The following is a 22,103-nucleotide window of genomic DNA, read 5'->3' as shown; positions in this document are numbered from 1 at the left end:
ACCTCCTATTGATGCCATTGTAGGTTACGCCTCTCGGCATAATAAAATTGTACAATTACTTATATAGAGAAATAAGATAGAATTCAATTAGAATTTCGAAGCTAGAAAAGAGGACAAACTGTACAATTATTTACATAAGAGAGAAGGTAGCTAGAATCTAGAAAATAGAAAATGGACAATATTGAATTATTATTTATATGATAGTTGAAAAGATAGCTTACCTGATTTTTATGTGTGGTGGAGAAAACACAAAGAAGATATGTTGTACAACTTGTGTGTCAAGTGAATAAAGTAGAATTAATACCAAAGTGACAAACATGATTGATTGGAAGAAACAAAATAAAAAACAAGATTCCTACAATTTAATGATAAAAAACAAATAAAAATGACACATAGCATTAATACCTATTAAGAGTTGCCAATTATAGTGAGAAAAACCTATCGTAATGAAAATTAAAAGATTGAAGAGACTTGTTGCAGTAAATATTTTGTGCTACGGATTGAATTAAGAAAAGAAGACATGTTGAATCTATTGTAATGAAGCAAGACTGACCAATTAAAAGTAAACTCAATAGAAACATCTGTAAAGAACATAACTTCTAAAATGACGTAAGATATTTTGATAAAAATGAAGGACTGGAATACACCATAAATGGTAATGTAAAATACACCACCCAATTGTCATAAAAGGTTACACTAGTAGCGAAATATCTGGCCTTAAAATATAGTTGTTGGGCAACACAACACACATCACCATGGAAGAAGCTAAAGAGAGTAAACACGTAGTGATGTTCCCTTTCATGGCTCAAGGCCATTTTATTCCATTTCTTAGGTTGGCTAACGTTCTTGTTTCTCGAGGCCTCACCACCAGTTTCCTCACCACCACTACCAATAGCTCCAAATTGCAATCACAGGTGATTGAATCATCAATTATTTTCATTCCCCTTTCTCTCCCGCCCATCCATGGCCTCCCACCCACCTGCAAAAGCACTGATACTCTTTCTTTCATCGAGGGCGAGTTGCTATTTCTCTCTTCGGACAAGCTTTCCAAGCCATTTGAAGAGTGGCTGGAGCAAGTCATGGCAGAGACGTCATAGAAGCCCCCCTGCATCATAAGTGACTTATTCTTGCATTGGACAACACGATCGGCTTCCAAATTGGGGATTCCGTGTGTTGTCTTTCACACCATAGGAGCCATGGGGGTTGCACTTCAGCAATATCTCTACACGAATCCGGTCCCTGATGATCGTGAAATCATAGAGATTCGTGATAACTGTATCAATGTGAATCTGAGGCGTACAGAGCTGCCTCAGCTTCTGAGAAGTGAATTGTTCATTTCACCTTAGCCTAGTCTTACTGTATTATAGTAGGCCGGAAAATAAATTTGCACTGCAACACTTGTCAATACTTTTGATGGGCTCGAAGTAGAGTATGTTCGCTATTTGGAGGAATCCACGGGTAAGCCCGTTTGGGGCATAGCAAATCCTCTACGCAGACCCCAACATGGGATCGATAATGAGTTGGAGTGCATCCATTGGCTAGACACCCGGAAGCAAAACTGCGTTCTATACATCTCGTTTGGATCTTAGGCCTTTCTTTCAGAAGAGCAAAGGAAAGCCCTCACCAAGGGCATTGCAGCCAGTAAACAGAGTTTCAATTAGACGATTAAAGACCTAGTTGGAAGCAACGTTAATTCCTGTGATTTTCTTCCCAAGGGTTTTATCGAAGAAACGGAAGACAGAGGATTGGTAATCCATTGGTGGGTGCCTCAGTTGCAGATTCTGTTACGTCCTTTGACTGCATTTTTTATGATGCACTGTGGGTGGAATTCTGCATTAGAGATTATGAGCGCTGGAGTTCAAATGGTGGTCTGTCCCATGGCATTCGATCAATTTATAAATGCCAAATTGGTAACTGAGTAGTTGGGTATTGGATTGTAGATCTACGAGGGATTAGATGCCATTCCCAGTACTGACATTGTGGAAAACATAGTGAAGGAAGCCATGACAAGAGAAATAGGGGAAGATCTGCATCTACGCGCCCTAAAAATTAAGGAATCCATTAATGAAGTGTCCTACAAGTTATGCGGTATAGGTGGTTTTATATCTTACATCCTCAGCCTCTAATCCCAGTTCTCTAGATTTTTACATGATCGCGAATTATGGTTTTAATTAATAGTTGAAGGAAATTAGATTATTGAAAAAATGTAACGACCCAATTTTTTTGTTCATAATTATAATTATTTAAGGTGCCTATTTATGAGAGTATTTGAAATCAAATTACATAAATTCTGGTAAATAAATAAATGCATATATCTATTACATGAGCTTTTAAATGCACAATTATCTAAAATTACTCACTTTTACTAAACATCTTCTACTTAGTTAAGGTTAAAAATATCTACATATTTTAAGTTCAAATTCAACTAATAAAGTAAATGATTGTAAGAAAAGCATCACCTATCATAGATGCAAATTTTCCTTAGTTGACCTTCCCAACCTCTTCACCATACCCATTGCAGACCAATGTGTGATTGCTAATTACTAATTAGTAATATATTCTATAAATTAAGTAAATGACACTTCTTTTACTCTAATTTATAATTAAGAACTCATCTATTTTTCCATTATAAGTTGACAACATAAATATTAATAAAATAACTCTTATATTTTTAATGAATAGACATTCTTATTAAAATATTTAAAACTACACTATTCACAAAAAAATAACATTTATATTTTAAAATTATAATCAACAAACTTTCATATATTATTATTATAATTATACATTGACACCCATAACACAACACCACCCCAACAACTAATATAACAAAACCTTTATAAAATGAGTGCATGTACAATACTATTAGCTCCATGTATTTTGTGCTTTGTGCTAATCCTATCAGTCCCAAATGAAATGCTGCCTTCTTTCAATACAACTTCATCTTACAAGGAGCATGGGTGCCAATGTTAAAATGTTTTGAATAATTCATGCATTCGGTGGTAATACGGTTCTGAGGATAATGTGACTATGGATAGATGAATGACACAACAGGAGCAACCTAAAAGAATACAGTGTCAAAACACGCACAAAAAAAGATGTTCAACACAGAGTGTAGACGTTGCACCGAGTAGAATATGACCTGAAGAGAAAAGCACGACTGGCTGGCCAAAAAAAGAGAGAAAAGACATTGCACTATGATTTTACCTGAAAAAGTAGGCACAACTAGCCGACTGTAGAAAGATATATTGACCTACTATCTATATGAGGCCGATAAGTTCTAATGTCACATCCAAGTTGGTAAAAAAATTGATGATTTTGACCTCAACTTTTACATCATTATGAAAGTTTTCATTCTCGAATAAGAACTATGCATTGCTGTTCAACACAAAGTGAAAAGAAGAATGTGGAAAATAGGAAAAAGTTAATTTGTACAATTATTTATAGAAGAGATAAGGTAGAATCTAAGGTAGATTGAAGGTGATTCTTTGAACACTATCAACTATCGAAAGGGGATTCAAAAGCCTAGTTGGGCCATACAAGGTTTGATTGTGGATTGTTTGCAGATCATTAATACCTTGTATGAGTGTTTTATCTCCACATATATAAGGAAGGAAATAATGTTGAAGACCAATTTGCTAATTTGGGTGTTGTTAGTGATTCTATTCATAGGTGGGGGACAAATGACTATCGCCCTCTTATGATCAATTTGTTGATTTCTAGTGAAGCTAATGAATGATATGGTGGTGGCCATATGGCTCATAATGATTAATTTTATTCCCTTAAATTTAATCTTAGGGAATTGGAGATTGGGGATCTTTCTCAATCCAAATACAAATAATGATAAGTTTATTTAAAGGGCTTTGCCTTTGCAGCTTATCATTACTATTTTTCATTTTATCTGTATACCACATAGATTGTGATTATTTCTTGCGTATCCCTAGTTTTTTTTTCTTTCTATCACTATCTTGGGTAGCTCCTTTGTTTTCACCTACCATTATTATTTTATTATAGTGCCTCGCTTCTATTGTGTCGGTCCCTTTATCTCTATGGGTGGGGATAAATTCTACATGGAGCCTAATTCTTGTGAGAAGTGGAAAAATATGACTACCATTTGGGGTATAATTTATATGGTGGGGTCACTTTGTTCTCAAAGAGGCTCCATAGCTATGATCCATTGGTGACCAACGCTTTCCTCAATGGGTGGGAGAATGTAACCCTCGCTACATACAAGGTGGATTTGGTTGTTTCTGAAGACCTAATTGTATAAGTCAATAGCTTGAATTGTTTGGGCAAGAAGATTTACGGAGACTAAAGTGTCGAAGGAGGACATTGCCCTATTTTTAAAGAAAGGGGTATTTGATAAAGTGAAAGGACCAAGTCTTGGGGATACAACTTCAACACAATGAAACCTCTCTACATAGAGATGGAAGAAGTATAAATCATGAGGTACTTTACCTTGGATGGTCATTTCACTAGTCTTTTTTGTTAGAACTTTATTCTACGAAATCATTTTCGGCATAAGTGTTTGGTTTCCTTTCCATTTTATCTGGCGTCTTCTCTTACTGCTAGCATAAATGACCATAGAAAGAACCCCACTTCCCTAGTCCTCCATGAGTTCCTTATCATTCTCATTATTTAATATGCTAAGTTTATGTCTATTATCTTAAGCCCTCTACGGGGAATCATAAAATTGAGTATGCCTAGAATATGATGGTGCACTATTCAAATATTTCTATTGACTTTAGGGATGAGTTTTTGGATGAAGAGGCATAACATCACATTGGTAACAAAATGAAGCCAAATTACTAGAAGAAACCCAAGAAAATCCCCTCACAATCATGGTATAAGGGTTTTAAAACTAAGGATAGTGAGGTAGAATTTATTTCTCCTATGAGACATAACCTGTCTTGAGACTTGCTAGGGAAATTTGGCAAAGAGAAAAGACCTAGGAGAAGACATAGTGCTGGTATTATGAAACTTCTAAACCTTATAATGTGAATAAGGGCTCTTAGGGTAACAGGGCTAAAAGGGTTAGTGTGGAGTCAAATGAAAGTTAGAGTATGGAAGGCGAGATGCCTTTTTTTTGTTATGGCTAGTTGTGAGGATATTATTGTAGAAAGAGATGAGGATGTTTAGGATGATGGTTTGAAGACTAGTAATGATTTCCAAGGTGGTGCTAAGGAGGAGTCTCCAGAGGATAACCCAAGGAATGCTAATGAGGATGTGGAGGTGCTTCTCATGGAAGCCACTGAAGGGTAGACCAATTTGGCTTATTGATTAATTTTTTATATTAGTGACATCAAGAACAATGTTTGCTCCCAATATAATAAGGTGGATAGTCTTCAGATGGTGGGTAATGGGGCGATGGATTAAAAATTTCTATGGAAATGATGGCACTAATTGATGTGGTGGCAAATGATATTAAGCATATGAAATCCAACAAGGAAGATATAATATGCATGTTGGAAATTTTGATCACCAAGGTTAATAGTAAACTCAACACTATAGTTAATGTTTGCAATGAGGTTGTTTAAAGGAATGCTAGGGGACTCCATATTCTAAATGAAAAATCCTAGAATCTAGGAATTTGTGGTAAGAAGAAGATAGATAATAGCTTGAAGATGGGTGTTGATGCTCTTGGTGAGGAGATGGAGGTTGTTATCCTTGTTTTTGATTCCGGTAAATAGGTCTCATCTAAGATGTAGGGGCCCTCGACTAGGACAATAAGCTAGTCAAAGGCTATTAATAATCATGTCCAAGTTATTAAAGAGATCATGGATATGCATGGTCAGATCATTCATAAGGACATGTAAGTTGCCAAGATTGTGAAAGAATTATAGTAGGCTAGTTCGGGCTTTTGCACTATTTTATAGCTTTGTTGTGTGTTTGTTTTTTTGCTAATGTTGTTGTTATATTGTTGGTTTTAGTTTTTCTATATGTTTTGATGCCAGCTATTGGTCATTGTAAAGGGTTCCATGGCCCATTCAATACCTGTTTTACCTAATAAAAAATATTCAGGATCTTATGGATTACTATAAGGATTTTGTAGACAACATTACCCTAATCATTCATTTTCTTTAACAATATCTAGAGCACCATAAGGAGAGGAAACAAAGAAGAGAGCTATTGTCTGTGTCCTAGATTAGCCTTGCACATCAAGAGAAAAAAGATAAACGTATTTGATCAAGTTTCCTAATTCCTCAACTTAAGTTAAAGAGGGCATTGAAAACTCATGTTCTAAAGGTTTCCCCTTTGAAGAGTAGCTAGAATAAGTGCAAAAATAATGGTAAGCATTAAAGTGACTGAAGTCCCTTAAGATAATTACTTTATTTATTGGTTCATCACTAGTTCTCTATTTTTGTCTAATACACTTTAAAGACTTTTTGTTTGTATTTTTCTTACCAATCTCATGTCTAGTGAGATTAGTTTCATTATGTCATGGGTAAGGGCCCTTCCCTATGCTAATCTAATCAAAATGGTTTATATATAAAAATAATATATAAATACATGCATGCACACATACATAGATACTTACCATCTTTATGCTAATAATATGATGAGTAAGCATATATTTAAAAATTAAAAAAAATTCTTTCATTCTTCTATTATGACTATGGGAATTGGTTTATCAAAATCACATGATATCAAACATGGAGAATAAAAATTTAAGTCTACAATTAGAAGTTAGAATTCATTCTATTATGTTGGTATAAGTAGGAGAACTAATCCATCAAGCTCAAAAAGGTTTAAACTTATCCCAACATAAATTTAAATATTATAATTATCTCTCTCTTGAGTTGTAGTCATGGTGGTGATGAGGCAAACACACCTACATGAGAAAAAAAAACTTGTTTGGAAGCAATTAGTATATAAGGAGAGGAGGAAGATAAATGCTCAGGTTCAAAGTCATGGTGAGCTGGGAATAGGGGCACACAGTGAGAGTGGGTAGTTTGAAATATAATTTAAAGAGACAATCTTGACTAGCTAGCTAAAAATATATAGAAAAGACATTGTACTACTATTTACATGATATATATAAAAGTAAAATCTAGCCTTGAGTATTAGAGATAGATCTCCATAGATAAAAAGAAACATTGAACTAGTGTTTATATGAGGCCAATAAATTTCTCTAAATGTAACATCAAAATTGGAAGAAAAAAGGATGATTTTAACTTAACTTCTTGCATCACTTTGAAAATTTTCATTTTGACATCATTAAGTATGCACAATTTCTTACAAAAATAAAATAAAAGATATGTTAAATAGTTTTTAATATGATGTATATATAATAGAATCTAAAATATATAAATAAAATTGTACAATTATTTACATATGAGACATTACTAGAATTCAATTAGAATTTTTAAAAAATAGAAGATAAATTGTACAGTTATTTCCATAATATAGATAAGGTAAAATCCAATTATAATTTGAAAAATAGAAAATCAATATTACACAACTCCTTACATAGGATAGATAAGGTCTAATCCAACTAGAATCTAGAAGATAGAAAAATGATATTGCACAATTATTTATATGATAGCTAAAAGAAATGTTCCATGAATTTTATGTGTGGTGGACAAAACATAATAAAGATAGAAAATAAGGAAGCATAATAAATATATTGCACAACTTTTGCATGAGGAAAATAAAGTATAATTTAGTCTTAAATGGCAAGTATGGTTGATTACTTGATTGGAGGAAAACACAAAAAAATAAGAAGTAAAATTAACTTGCACCAGTTATGTACAATTTGATATTAAGAAAGCATAGTTGGATAGTCAAAAGAAATAAAAAGACACATTACATCAATGCATACATGAGGTGGATAGGTTTATCAATTATAACATCAAAATTTTAGAAATTTTATCATTTTACATGATAAAAATTTAAAGAATAAAAATACATATTCCACTAATTGTTATTGAAATAATGATTAAATTAAGATGAAAAACGTGTTGCGATGATGATAGATTCTAGTGTAATGAAGCAAGAATGACCAATTAATGAAAAATATCAATAAGATATGTTGTATGACTATTTTTGTGGGGTGGAGAAAACACATGAAAGACAAAAAAAAATGCACAAATTTTATATGAAGTAGATAAAGTAGAATTTAGTCTTAAGGAATAAAGAGAGATAATTGGAGGAAAACAAACAAGAAAAAAATTAAAATAAAAAATGCAACCCACAACTTCTAACTTTCATAAATAAGATAGAATTTAATGCATACATTAAGTGGATAGGTTTTCAATTAAAAGTGATAGGTTTCCAATTAAAAGCTCAATAATTGGAAAATTATGCTAGATGAGTCTAGTCAATTTAATTTTAAAAGCAAGCATAAATAGGTTACTGAAGGATTAAAAAATGTTTAGGTAAGTCAAATATGATTCTCTTTTTATAATCTCAAATTTTTGAAAAATAAAAAATAATATGCTAAGAATTTTTTTTATTGAGCTAAATTCATCAATATATATTTCATGCGTAATGGTTTACACAAATACATCTCTAGTGAGCATAAATGATCCAATTATGGCTCACTATGTTGAATCTAATAAATATTCATAGAGGTGAAACATCAAGACTTTTTTGGAGGTCACCCATCTTGGACTACTTTGACTTGAGTTCTTCCTAAGATCAAGCTCACTTAAAATCCTATCTTATTTGTGAAACCTTTAGGAAGAGTTGTACTTTATAAAACATTCACTATAAAACCCTTTTAACACATCTAAAGATACAAAAAAAAATTACATTATAATAACATGAAATCAAGTATAATACTCACAAAAATCTATTATTTAATACAAATAATAATTCATAAAAAAATTCTAAATCAAGATAAAATTATTCTTCAAAGCAGCAGTCCCCCATTAAACCTGGGAAGGGAGGCGAACCCAAGACTTGTGGAGAGCAAACCCACAACCCAAACCAACTCACCTAACCATGTAGGACAAAATAAATATATTAAATATGAGGAACTAATGATACAATCATTATAAATGGATCATTTATAAAAGAAAAAATTCATATGACTACTCAAATAATTGTTAATGGACCATTTATACAGCATAAACTTCATATAACTACTCAGATTACCCAAGAAATCTAATATACACCATCCAGTTGTCATAAAGATATTACATCAGTATGGAAAATCCGACCTTAAAACCAGGCCTGGCTGCTAGATGACTCAACTGAGAACAGCTGTAAAGAATATATTACAATGGTAGAAGGTAAAAAGAAAAACACATAGTCATGTTCCCTTTCATGGCTCAAGGCCATTTCATTCCCTTCCTCAGCTTGGCTAACGTTCTTACTTGCTGAGGCCTCACCGTCAGTTTCCTCACCACCACTGCTAATGTCTCCAAATTGAAATCCCAGGCGGTCGGATCTTCTATTCGTTTTGTTTCTCTTTCTCTCCCGCTCATCCATGGCCTCCCCCCTGCCTGCGAAAGCACTGACGCTCTTTCCTTCATCGACGGCCAGTTGCTGTTTATCTCTTCGCACAAGCTTTCCCAGCCGTTTGAAGAGTGGTTGGAGCAGATCATCGCAGGGACGTCACGAAAGCCCGCCTGCATCATAAGTGACGTATTCTTACCTTGGACAGCACAATCGGCTTCCAAGTTTGGAATTCCACGTGTTGTTTTCCACACCACAGGAGCCATGGCGGCGTCTCTTCTGCAATATCTCTTCACCAATCCGGTCTCGGATATAATAAGAGACCGTCAAATCATAGAGATTCATGATCGCTGTATTAATGTGAATCTGAGGTCTTCGGAGGTGCCTGAGATACTGAGAAGTGATTTGTTCATTTCACCTTACCCTACTCTTACCGTGCTTCAGCAGGCCTATGTCTCGGCAAAAGAAAGCTGCTCTGCAACGCTTGTCAATACTTTTGCCGAGCTCGAAGCAGAGTATGTTCGGTATGTAGAAGAATCCACGGGTAAGCCCGTTTGGGGTGTAGCCCATCCATTACACAGACCCCAACATGGGATCAACAATGAGTTGGAGTGCATCCGTTGGCTGGACACCCAGAAGCATAACTCAGTCCTCGACGTCTCCTTTGGATCTCAGGCCTTTCTTTCGGAAGACCAAACGAAAGTTCTCGCAAGGGGCATTGCAGCCAGTAAGCAGCGTTTCGTTTGGACGATTAAAGATCTAGTTGGAAGCAACGTTAATTCCTGTGATTTTCTTCCCGAGGATTTCATGGAAGAATCCATGGGTGGGTCCCTCAGCTGCTCATTCTTTCACATCCTTCGACTGCAGTTTTCATGACTCACTGTGGGTGGAATTCCACGTTAGAGAGTATAAGCGCTGGAGTTCCAATGGTGGTCTGGCCCATGTCGTTCGATCAATTTATTAACGCCAAATTGGTAACTGAGCATTTGGGCAGATCTGCGAGGGATTAGATGCTATACCCAGTAGTGATATTGTGGAAAACACAGTGAAGGCAGCCATGGCAATAAAAACTGGGGAAGATATGCGTCTACGGGCCCTGAAAATTAAGGAATCCATTAATGAAGCATCCTACAAGTTAAGCGGTATAGAAGGTTTTGTATCTTATGTACTCAGCCTCTGCTGAACATAACCTGGAAAACAATGTGTTCACATGTAATGTTTTGAAACCCGGCTTCTTTAGATTTTTGCATGATCATGCTTCATGAAATGAATTAGTAGCATATGAAAATTAGAGTTTTATAAAAGGAGACCCTAATTTATTTGTATGTGTTTATCTGGTTTTATTCATGGATAATGTGTAAATGTTATAAAAATTATCTTATGCATGTAAATATATGCAAGTTAAATGAGTTACATTTTTATATGATCTTTTTTAATAGTTTTTAAGATATAAAAAATAAATGTATATTTTTATTATTTGGGATTTTAGTGTACAATTATCCAAATTTGCTCTACTTCTACTAAACATCTTCCATTTAGTTAAAGCCCCTACACAAATATTAAATGGTTTGACACTATATAGCCAAATTTATAAAAAAAATCAACTTTAAAAGGTATAGCAAATTTGTTAAAAACTTATATACATTTTAAATTGGAATTTAACTAATAAAATACTTGTTTATAAGAAAAACTTCACCTACCATAGATGCAAATGTCCAAGATAAGGAAGCCATTTCCAAGATAAATTGAATTGTCAAAAGATCCTCTTCTTTGTGATGAAGTCACCAATTTATCCATGAAAGAGTGCCTCCCTATTTTTTTTCGTGTCTTTATTTACCATGTGTCATTGATGATGATGTTGATGGAGAAAGTGGGATCATCGAAAGTGGAGAGACCCTAATAGATATGCCCTATATTGCACATAATAATTTTCTAGTCATCATTTGACAAACACTACTCCAAACACACAACTTATTCTCACTTCTATGGTAAAATCAACATATGTGGCTTGCACATGCTTAGTCTATATACTTTAATTTTTGCATAGAATATCATAGTAAATAATCATATGTACCGGAAGAAGCATAAGTCATGAAATTTGTGACTTCCTTTTGTTGCAAGCATGATATGAGATCCTACCATCTTGTGCAAATATAGGTATTGTTAATAGAAGCAAAGCAATGCACAACAATGTAATCTTCAACAAGCTCTTAGTTATTGAGACCTTCAACTCTTCCATTCTAAAATTTCTAAAAATTATTTGCATAGTTTCTCTATAAAGAAATAATGAACATTACTTATGATTTTGCCTTATTTTATATAATAAAGCGAAACTAATACAAATTTTTTTTCTACTCCTATCATTATGTACATAAAACAAGATTGAATTAATTATTTTTTAAAATTTATTATCACAATGATCATACACAAAGATGAGATAACCATATTAGTCTCCTTCACTACTCAACACCAAATGAATGAAATGCTTATAATTAATTTTTTTGTATTATTTAATGATTTATATAATTGAAAAAATTTCAAAACTTCAAAATTCAAGGTTTATTTGATTTAATACTAATTGTTTGGCGTATGACGACGTTCTTGTTTTTTCTACAGTTGTACTTTTTTTAATTGTACATAGACTATATTTCCTAAGAATTCTACTTTAACTTCTACCTTGGGTGCTGATTTACATTATGCTTAATGACATGATTAAGGTAAATAAGGCAAATACAAAAGATAAAAGACATTTTTGAATGTGAGGTAAATCTGGAAAATACATAAAAGACAAGTTGTACTATTATTAATATAAAAGAGATGAAATAGAATTTACTTAGAATTTGGAAGATAGAAGAAAAGACATTATCAATTAATTATATAAAAGTTGAAGATACATCTTATATGATTTTGATGTGCGGTGGAGCAACACAAGAAAAATAGAAAATTGGAAAAAATTATAAATATGTTCGACAATTTTTATGTGAAAGATATAAAGTAGAATTCGGTCTTAAGAAACAAACATGGTTGATTGAAGTAAAACACACAAAAAAAATATCAAATAAGAAAACACATTACGCAACATTATTCTTACACAAGTAAGTATAATTTGACATTAAGAAGTAAAAATAGTTGTTTAGCAAAAGACAAATAAAAAGACACATTACATGAATGCATGCATGAGATAGATAAGGTTCTTAGTTATAACCTCAAAATTTTGGAAATTTATCATGCTATGTGACAAAAATCGTAAATTGAAGAGACGTGTTACACTAGTGATATAATACAGTCTAATGAAACAAGAGTGACTAATTGATTGAAAAGATAGAAAAGACATGTTGCATGTCTTTTATTGTGGAGTGGAGAAAAAGCTTGACCAAGATAGAAAATAGGACAAAATAATAGAAAGGTTGCACAACTTTTATGTGGGTAGATAAAATAGAATTCGATTTTAAGAAGGAATGACTGATTGGAGGAAAACAAAAAAAAATAGAGAGTAAAAAAATAGATTGCACCTGTTTTAACTTGCACAATTAAGGTAAAATTTGACATTAAGAAGCAAGCATAGTTGGCTAGAAATAAAAAGTAACATTACATGAATGGATATATGAGGTAGATATACATCTCTATTATAACCTCAAATTTTGGAAAAATAATCATGTTACCTGATCAATCTAAATTTAAAGAAGGCACAAATGTTTAGGTAAGTGAGATATGGTACTCTAGTTATAAGTTCAAATTTTGGAACATATAAATAAAATATTAATGTAATTTTTTATTGAGCAAAAAAAATTATCAATCTTAATTTCATGAGTAATGGCTTACACACATATATTTCTTGTGCACCTAAGCAATTCACTGAAAACTCACCATGTTGAATCTAATAGATGTTCATAGAGATGAAGTATAGAGACATTTCATGAGTTCACTCATCCTATGACTGCTCTAACTCAAGTACATTTAATTATGGAGTTTCTCCCAAGACCAAGCCCACTTTAACTTGCTATTCTACTTGTGAAATAGTTAGCAAGTGTTGTGCTTTATGAACCATTCACTATAAAACCTCTTAAACGCATCCAACAATATGTAAGAGGTATTTTTCATTGCGCCAAATTACAATTTTTTTAGGATTCAACATTGTAGTATTTGAGTCAATCTCCCCAATCTATATTTCATAAATAATTTTGTGAATATCACATAGATGTACATTGAGTGACCTACAATAATAATAAGATACTAAATATAATAATGTGAATATAATATCAAAATCTATTAAAATAATAAATATAAATAAAATAATTTTTAAATAATTCTAAAAAAAAATATATTTTTAAATAAAAATAAATTAAGTTCAATTAAATAATTTAAAAATGATATTTTTAATTTTTTTAAATTTATATACTTATTAAAGATATTTTTAGAAACAACTAGTGATACAATCATTATAAATAGGTCATTATAAAAAACAAGATTCACTTTACTACTCAAATGACTCAATGGTACAATCATTATTAATAGACTATTTATAAAAGTTAAAATTCATATAAACAAGATTCATTTTACTACTCAAATGACTCAATGGTAAATTCATTATTAATAGCTCATACAATGATATGTTAGAGGTATTTTTTATTACATCAAATTACAATTTTTTTTAACATTCAATATGGTGGTTTGTGAGTCAAAATCATCAATCCATATTTCTTAAATAATTATGCGAATATCACATAACCTACAACAACTGTATAAGAAACAATCATTATATGAAGACATAACTATAATAATGATAAAAGACTAAATATAATCATATAAATATAATATCAAAATCTATCATTAAATACAAATAAAATCATTTTAAAAGAAAATAAAAAATAATATAAATAATAATTTTTAATTTTTTAAAATAAATTAAAATTGATATTTTTAATTTATTTAAATAGGTATAACGTGAAACAATCATTTTGAATGGACCATTTATAAAAGATAAGATTCATATAACCATTCAAATGAGCATCATTATCAGTGGAAAGATATAATTCATGTACACCGCCTTAAAAGCATCAGTATGGAAAATTCGTCCTTAAAAGTAGGCCAGGCCAGTAGATGGCTTAACAGAAAATATCTGTCAAAGACCATATTTGCAATGGTAGAAAGTAAGGAAGGTAAACACGTAGTGATGTTCCCTTACATGGCGCAGGGCCATTTCATTCCCTTCCTCCGCTTGGCTAAACTTCTTACATACCGAGGCCTCACCGTTAGTTTCCTCACCACAAATGCCAATGCCTCCAAATTGCAATCGCAGGCAATCGGATCCTCTATTCGTTTCGTTTCTCTTTCTCTCCCGCCCATCCATGGCCTTCCACCTGCCTGCGAAAGTACTGATACGCTTTCCTTCACCGAGGCCCAGTTTCTGTTTGTCTCTACGCACAAACTTTCCCAGCCGTTTGAAGAATGGTTGAAGGAAGTCATGGTAGAGCCCTCGCAGAAGCCCACCTGTATCATAAGCGACGTTTTCTTACCCTGGACAGCACAGTCGGCTTCCAAATTTGGAATCCCGCGTGTTGTCTTCCACACCACAGGAGCCATGGCGGCTTCTCTTCTGCAATATTTCTTCACCAATCCAGTCTCGGATATAATTGGTGATCGCCAAATCATAGAGATTCGCGATCACTGTATTAATGTGAATCTGAGGCGTTCGCAGTTGCCTCAGCTGCTGAGAAGCGAATCAAGCGCGTTGTTTATTTCTCTTTACCCTGGGGATATCTCAATTCAGCAGGCATATGCCTCAGCCAAAGAAAGCTCTGCTGCAACGCTTGTCAATACTTTTGATGGGGTCGAAGCAGAATATGTTGGGTATTTAGAGGAATCCACGGGTAAGCCCGTTTGGGGTGTAGCGAATCCTCTACATACACCCCAACATGGGATCGATAATGAATCAGAGTGTATCCGTTGGCTGGACACCCAGAAGCAAAAATCCGTCCTTTACGTCTCGTTTGGATCTCAGGCCTTTCTTTCGGAAGAGCAAACGAAAGCCCTCGCCAGAGGCATAGCAGCCAGTAAACAGTGTTTCATTTGGACGATTAAAGACCCAGTTGGAAGCCACATTAATTCCTGTGATTTTCTTCCCGAGGGTTTCATCAAAGAAACGAAAGACAGAGGAATGGTAATCCATGGGTGGGTGCCTCAGCTGCTCATTCTGTCACATCCTGCGACTGCGTTTTTCATGACGCACTGTGGTTGGAATTCTACATTAGAGAGTATAAGTGCTGGAGTTCCGATGGTGGTCTGGCCCATGGGCTTCGATCAATTTATTAACGCCAAATTGGTCACTGAGCATTTGGGTCTCGGAGTGCAGATCTGTGAGGGATTAGATGCCATTCCCAGGAGTGATATTGTGGAAAACACAGTGAAGGCAGCCATGACAACGGAAATTGGGGAAGACATGCGTCTACGGGCCCTGAAAATCAAGGAATCCATTAATGAAGCGTCCCGCAAGTTAAGTGGTATGGAAGGTTTTGTATCTTATGTACTCAGCCTCTGCTGAACATTGTGTTCACATGTAATGTTTTGAAACCCCGTTTCTTTAGATTTTTGCATGATCGTGGATTACAGTTTGAAGAGCTTCAGGAAATGGATTATTAGCTGAAGAAAATTAGAGTCTCAGAAAAAGAGTGTGTATCTGTAATTATATTGTTTAGAGTGTATAATGTATAATTATGAAAGTATTTGAAAATAAATTATATAGTTTTTTTTAATTAATGGGTAATGTGTAAATGTTATAAAATTTATTTTGTGTAAATATATGTAAGTTAAATGAGTTTAAGTTACATTTTCATATGATCATTTTTAATAGTTTTTAAGGTGTAATAAATAAATGTATATTTTTATTATTTGAGCTTTGAAGTGTATAATTATTCAAATTTGCTCTCACTTCTATTTAAAATCTTTCATTTAGTTAAAACCCTTACACAAGTGTTAAATGGTGTAAGGTTATATAGCCAATTTTATACCAAAATCAATTTTGAAAAGTATAGCAAATTTGTTTTAGAAATTTACATACACTTTAAATTGTAATTAAACTAATAAAATATCTGTTTATAAGAAAAACTTCACCTATCATAATTCCTAGAGGAATATTTATATTTACATATACATAAAAAGGAGAGAAAACAGTCATTTGATGCTCATTGTATATATTTAAGAAAATGGAAATTCTAGTCAGCTTATAAATTATGGTTATTATCATTTTCACATGTCAAACCAACTTACAAGTGACAAGAAACTTTAGAATTTATCTCATAAGTTATTAGAAAAGTGTCCTTCAAAAAATTCTAAATTGAAATATAATACTAATTTTTTTTACATTTAATTCATATATTATATTTCTTATGTAGAAAATTTTAAATTATATGTACCATTTCACTTTTATTTATTTTTATTAACTGGAAGAAAAATTGATTCCAATGCTGTTAGTTCCAAAAATCATATTATGTCAATAAGATTAATAAATTCAATAAATATATGCTCTTTTATAATTTCTAAGTATTATTTCGAAATATAAGTTACAAATGACAAAACCTTTACACCCCACTAAATGCAAATACCAATTTACGTGGTTTTTGAAAATAGGAAAGAAAAATGATATAGTTTGAACATTATTTATTGGTACACTTTACTATGATTTGTCACTCATTCTCTATAATTCTTAATTTGCTTACAAAAATAATCAATAATAAACACACATATTTGATATTGGTTAAATACGCATATGACAATAATGCGGTTCTCAGAATGATATGACTACATATGGATGAATGACCTGAAGACACAAGCATGACAAGATAAAATTCTTTGAATGTAACAACAAAATTGAAAAAAAAAAGATTTTAACCTCAAGTCTTTACATGAAAAATTTCATTTTGGCATATGAAGTATGCAAGGCTGGTTGTTTAGCACAAAGTAAAAAGTGAAGACATATTGCACACCTTTTAATATGAGGTAAATAAGGAAGATTTTGGAAATGAGACAATTTTTTCAATTGTTTATCTTTAAAATAGAAAAAATATTGTACAATTATTTATATGATAGCTAAAAATATATGTTAGGTGATATTTATGAAAGGTGGAAAAAATACAAGAAAGATAGGAAATAGCGAAAAATAATAGATATGTTGAGAAATTTTTGTGTGAGGTAGATAAAGTAGAATTTAGGTTAAGAAGCAAGCATGATTGATTGGAGGAAAACATAGAAGATGGAAAAAAACACATTGTACAATTTGGCATTAAGAAGCAAGCATAACTATCTAACATAAATAAATAAAAAGACACATTAAAAATGCATACATGAGGTGGATAAGGTTCTCAATTATAATGTCAAAATTTTGAAAAAAATTGTCATGTTATACAATAAAAATGAAAAGATTGAAAAAATGTGTTACACTAATGATTAAATTGAGATTGAAAGACAAATTGTACTAATGATATAATATAGTCTAAAGAAGTAAGAATATCAATTAATGGAAAATAAGAAAAAACAAGATGTATGGTTGTTTGTGTACATGAGAAAACACAAAAAAAGATATAAAATAGGAAAAAGTAATAGACATATTGCAAAACTTTTATGTGAACAAAATAAAGTAGAATTTGATCTTACGAAGCAAGCATAGATCCAATGAATACACAAAAATAAAATAAAATAAAATAAAAAAACATTACACAATTTTTAATTAATGCAAATAAGATATAAGCGAATTAAGTGCATTGTTTATTTCCCTTTGACATGGGGAAGACATGCATCTTTGAGCCCTAAAAACTAAGGAATCCATAAATATTGAAGCTTCCTATAGGTTACGCTGTATAAAATGTTTTGTATCTTATGTCCTCAATTTCTACTGAACATAATCTAAAAAACTTTGTCTTCAAATTTAATGTTTTGTAGTCTCATTTTTTAAATGAGTTTAACTTATATTTTTATATGATATTTTTTAATATAATTTTTTGTAGTCCCACTTGTCAAATAAGTTTAACTTATATTTTTATATGATGATTTTTAATAGTTTTTAAGATATATAAAATAAATATATACTTATTATTTGAGCTTTTAAGTATACAATTATCTAAATATGCTCTCAATTCTTTTAAATATCTTCTATTTAATTAAAGCCCATACATAAATATTAAAAGATGTAAGAATATATTACCAAATTCAAACACAAATCAACTTAAAATATATAACAAATTTATTTTGAAATTTACATACTTTTCTAAATTCAATGTATAGAAAATTTTCACCTCTCATAGATGCAAATATCATCTTTATTATAATTCCCAAAAGAATATAAGTATTTATGTATACATAGAATCAATGTATATATTTAAGCAAACTGGAATTCTTGTTAGCATACAAATAGAATAAAAGCAAACCAAAAATATGCTTTCATTAGAGATCGCTGCTACCAAATGTTGTGTGAGCTATAAGGTCTGATGTATAGTTTTGTTGATTAGAAGAGCAACGAATCTTACTCTGTCATGAGATAGCACTGACAATTGGCTATTCTCCTATTTCGAATGAGTAATATAAATCTATATGATATATCATGTCATGATCCATTTAATATTTATTTTTCTTTTTTCTTTTTTGGACATTTGACAATTATATTGTAGGTGATTTTATTAAATTTGTCAATAATATTTGTATATATATTTAAAATTATTTTTTTAAATGAGGTTCATAAATAATAGTGAATCCACATATCAATACATGAACTTAAATTTATTTTATATGATAATGCATTTTTAATAAATTATTTGTTGTAGATTTTGAAACATGGATTTTTTCTTTACAAAGAAAATTTGTTATTTATGTTTTTCTTATCTCATATCAATTTCCATTTAAACTTTATCCTTCAATAGTTGTGTTCAAATAAAAGGTAGGCTAAAGAAATAGAAAAGTTACTGATGACATTTGAGCTCCAATTAACTTCATCATTTTTTGTGAAGGTCAAATAAACAACATTATCCAAGAGCCTCAATAAATTGGTCTCTAATTTCTTCTTCGGAGAAAAAATAAGGTAGGAAGAATTTCTATTTGGGATGTTCATCACAATAAATTGGTCTCTAATTTCTTCTTCGGAGAAAAAATAAGGTAAGAATAATTTCTATTTGGGATGTTCATCAGTCCAATCAACATAGTAAAAATGTCTAGATCCAAAATGTTTAAAGAAAGGGTCTTTGCAATCTTTAAACAAGCGGTTAGAGCTTAGGGAAGTCTTGCTAATCCAAGTGTCCTCCTTAAAATTAACTCATATCCCATTACTAAGCTGCTATTTGATACCCTGTCTCTGGATTTTTTAAGAATTTAGGATATTGTTTCATATTTTACATCCTTTAAGGGGTGATGAAAAAAAGAGGTCCCCACCCTCAAGGTATTTAGCATGAGCAATCCTTATTCAATCATTATTTGTGGATATCATATTCCATCAAATATGACAAGGATTTCTTTTATTGAAAGATTGAAACTCTCTAACTCTAATATCCCAAAAAATTCTTTTTTATAAATAGTATCCCATTTCATAAAAGTCATTTTTTTTTTTTGGGTTAGAGTAGACTTAAGTTCTAGTTAGGTAGCTGACATTTACATTATTTGTTATTAGTCAAGCATTATTTAATAATGCTTTAAGTGCATTTAATTTTTTGAATGAGGTAATTGGTTGTTTGCCCAGTTATAAATTCGAGCCATATTTCTGGCTTACACCTTCTAGCTGAGATTTTTGACCAGAGATCCCGATGGCTTGATTCACAATAAATGCATCATTTCATTTGACACATATACATCTATTCCAGTCTTATTTTTCTAAATCAAGCTTTTTTTGTTGGCAGGAAACTTTCGTCTTCATGGAGGCCTTCTTTTCTAAGTCCACGACTTCTGTTTTGTGGGTTTATTTGCCTTTGATTGGAGGTGTTACACTGATTCCCTCTAGATAGTGTGTGGATTTGTTATCAGTCTCTCTTTTGATCCGCATCTTCATCTATTTTCAGGTGTATGTATTAGTTGGCAGGGTGATCAAATTCACTCGTACATAGGTATATTGGATTTTTATAGACTCGTGAAACAATCAAAGTTTTGTGCTGCACGTAGTTTGCTTATTGGCCCGCTCCTTCATTATTTCAAGGCCTCCATTTGATTTTCAATTTCACCTCAATGGAAGGCACTTTGATTGACAACTTATTGTTTAGAGATCAAGTTATTTGATTCAAAACTCTTCCATATGATTAGCAGCGACATTTAAAAGATTTTATTTGACTAAAGTTCTTTGACAAATGTTTATCATTGGCTAGTAATTCCTCCTTATATTTCTAGTTACCCGTTTAGGGTTTTATCGAGCGTAGTGGAAGCATTGATGGGTGGGCCCCAAGATCGCACTACTTGACGAATTATCTAGGGAATTTAGTCTCACCTCCTCTGTGTAAGGGGTGTAACAGGCCCAAAGATGTGATTCATACACACACTCAATATTATTAGATAAGAAAAGAACATATACAGCAGTAACTGATGAAACAGTTAAGAAGAGAACTGTAGAAAACTAAACTGCAAAAAACTATTCTTAGTTACAAAATAACTACTCTCATAATACAAATATCTCGTAGGATTAGTGATTAGTTAGAATTCTCCCCTTAATCCGAAGGGACATCTGTCATGCCAAGCAGCAGTCGGAATCGTTCAAACTTTACATGACCCAGTGCTTTGGTAAAGATATCAGCAATTTGCTCTACAGTGGAACAATATTTCAAATGTATGGTTTTGGTCTCAACATGATGTCGAATCAAGTGATATTTGGTGTTGATATGCTTGGTTCGATCATGAAATCTTGGATTCTTGGCCAATTGAATCGCAAAATTGTTGTCAACAAATAAAGGCATTGAAGTCATCTGTTTTTCCTGGAAGTCCTCAAGAATTTTCTCAAGCCACACAATTTCTTTGGTGGCTTCAGCTGCTACTACATATTCTGCTTGAGTAGTAGAGTCAGTAGGAACTGTTTGTTTCTTTGATCTCCAAGTGACAGTTGTTGATCCAAGAGTCATCAAATAACCAGAAGTAGACACCCCATGTTCTTTGTCACCATCAAAATCTGAGTCAGAATAGCCAATGAGATGAAAGTCTGATACCTTTGAATATTTGATGTCGAGAGTCTGGGTTCCTTTTAAATATTTTAGCACTCGTTGTGATGCAGTCCAATGCCCTTCACATGGTTTATGCATAAACCTGGACATAATTCCTACTGCAAATCTAATGTTAGGACGAGTAGTGGTGAGATAAATCAAACTTCCAACAAGCTACCTATACTTGGTTGGATCTTCGAAAGCCTCTCCGTCATTGGAAGAAATCTTCAAATTTTTCTCCATTGGAGTGGAAACAAAATTACAATCTTGCATTCCAAATCTGCATAATAACTCTCCAATGTATTTCTTCTGAGAAATAAAAATGAACTTAGGATTCTGAATAAATTCAATCCCTAAATAATAATGAAGTAAACCTAGGTCAGTGATATCAAAAACCTTTTTCAAGTCTTTCTTAATGCAGGCTATATAATCATCATTATTTCCTGCGATCAACAAATCATCAACATAAACAACTACATATACAACTAACCTACCAACTTTCTTGACAAATAGAGTTGCATCATCTAGATAGAAGTGCTTGTAGTT

At 32.2% G+C, this 22,103-nt stretch overlaps 3 protein-coding genes across 3 annotated transcripts; 2 read left to right on the top strand and 1 right to left on the bottom strand.

Moving 5' to 3' along the window:
* Positions 1-9,666: 9,666 nt before the first annotated feature.
* Positions 9,667-10,278, top strand: LOC131074889 (UDP-glycosyltransferase 73B3-like). Its single transcript, XM_058011622.2, has one exon. It carries the CDS (start codon positions 9,667-9,669, stop codon positions 10,276-10,278), a length of 612 nt encoding a protein of 203 aa, XP_057867605.2.
* Positions 10,279-14,489: 4,211 nt separating this feature from the next.
* Positions 14,490-16,154, top strand: LOC131074888 (scopoletin glucosyltransferase). Its single transcript, XM_058011620.2, has one exon. It carries the CDS (start codon positions 14,543-14,545, stop codon positions 15,941-15,943), a length of 1,401 nt encoding a protein of 466 aa, XP_057867603.2. The 5' UTR covers positions 14,490-14,542; the 3' UTR covers positions 15,944-16,154.
* A 4,917-nt stretch (positions 16,155-21,071) lies between these two features.
* LOC131074881 (secreted RxLR effector protein 161-like) lies at positions 21,072-21,668 on the bottom strand. Its single transcript, XM_058011608.2, has one exon. The coding sequence runs from the start codon at positions 21,666-21,668 to the stop codon at positions 21,072-21,074; it is 597 nt and encodes a 198-aa protein (XP_057867591.2).
* Between the last annotated feature and the right edge of the window lie 435 nt (positions 21,669-22,103).

The sequence above is a fragment of the Cryptomeria japonica genome, chromosome 1, assembly GCF_030272615.1.
Source record: "Cryptomeria japonica chromosome 1, Sugi_1.0, whole genome shotgun sequence".
NCBI classification, from domain to species: domain Eukaryota; kingdom Viridiplantae; phylum Streptophyta; class Pinopsida; order Cupressales; family Cupressaceae; genus Cryptomeria; species Cryptomeria japonica.
Note: the sequence above shows the minus strand (reverse complement) of the source record. Positions and strands in the feature narration are given on the sequence as shown.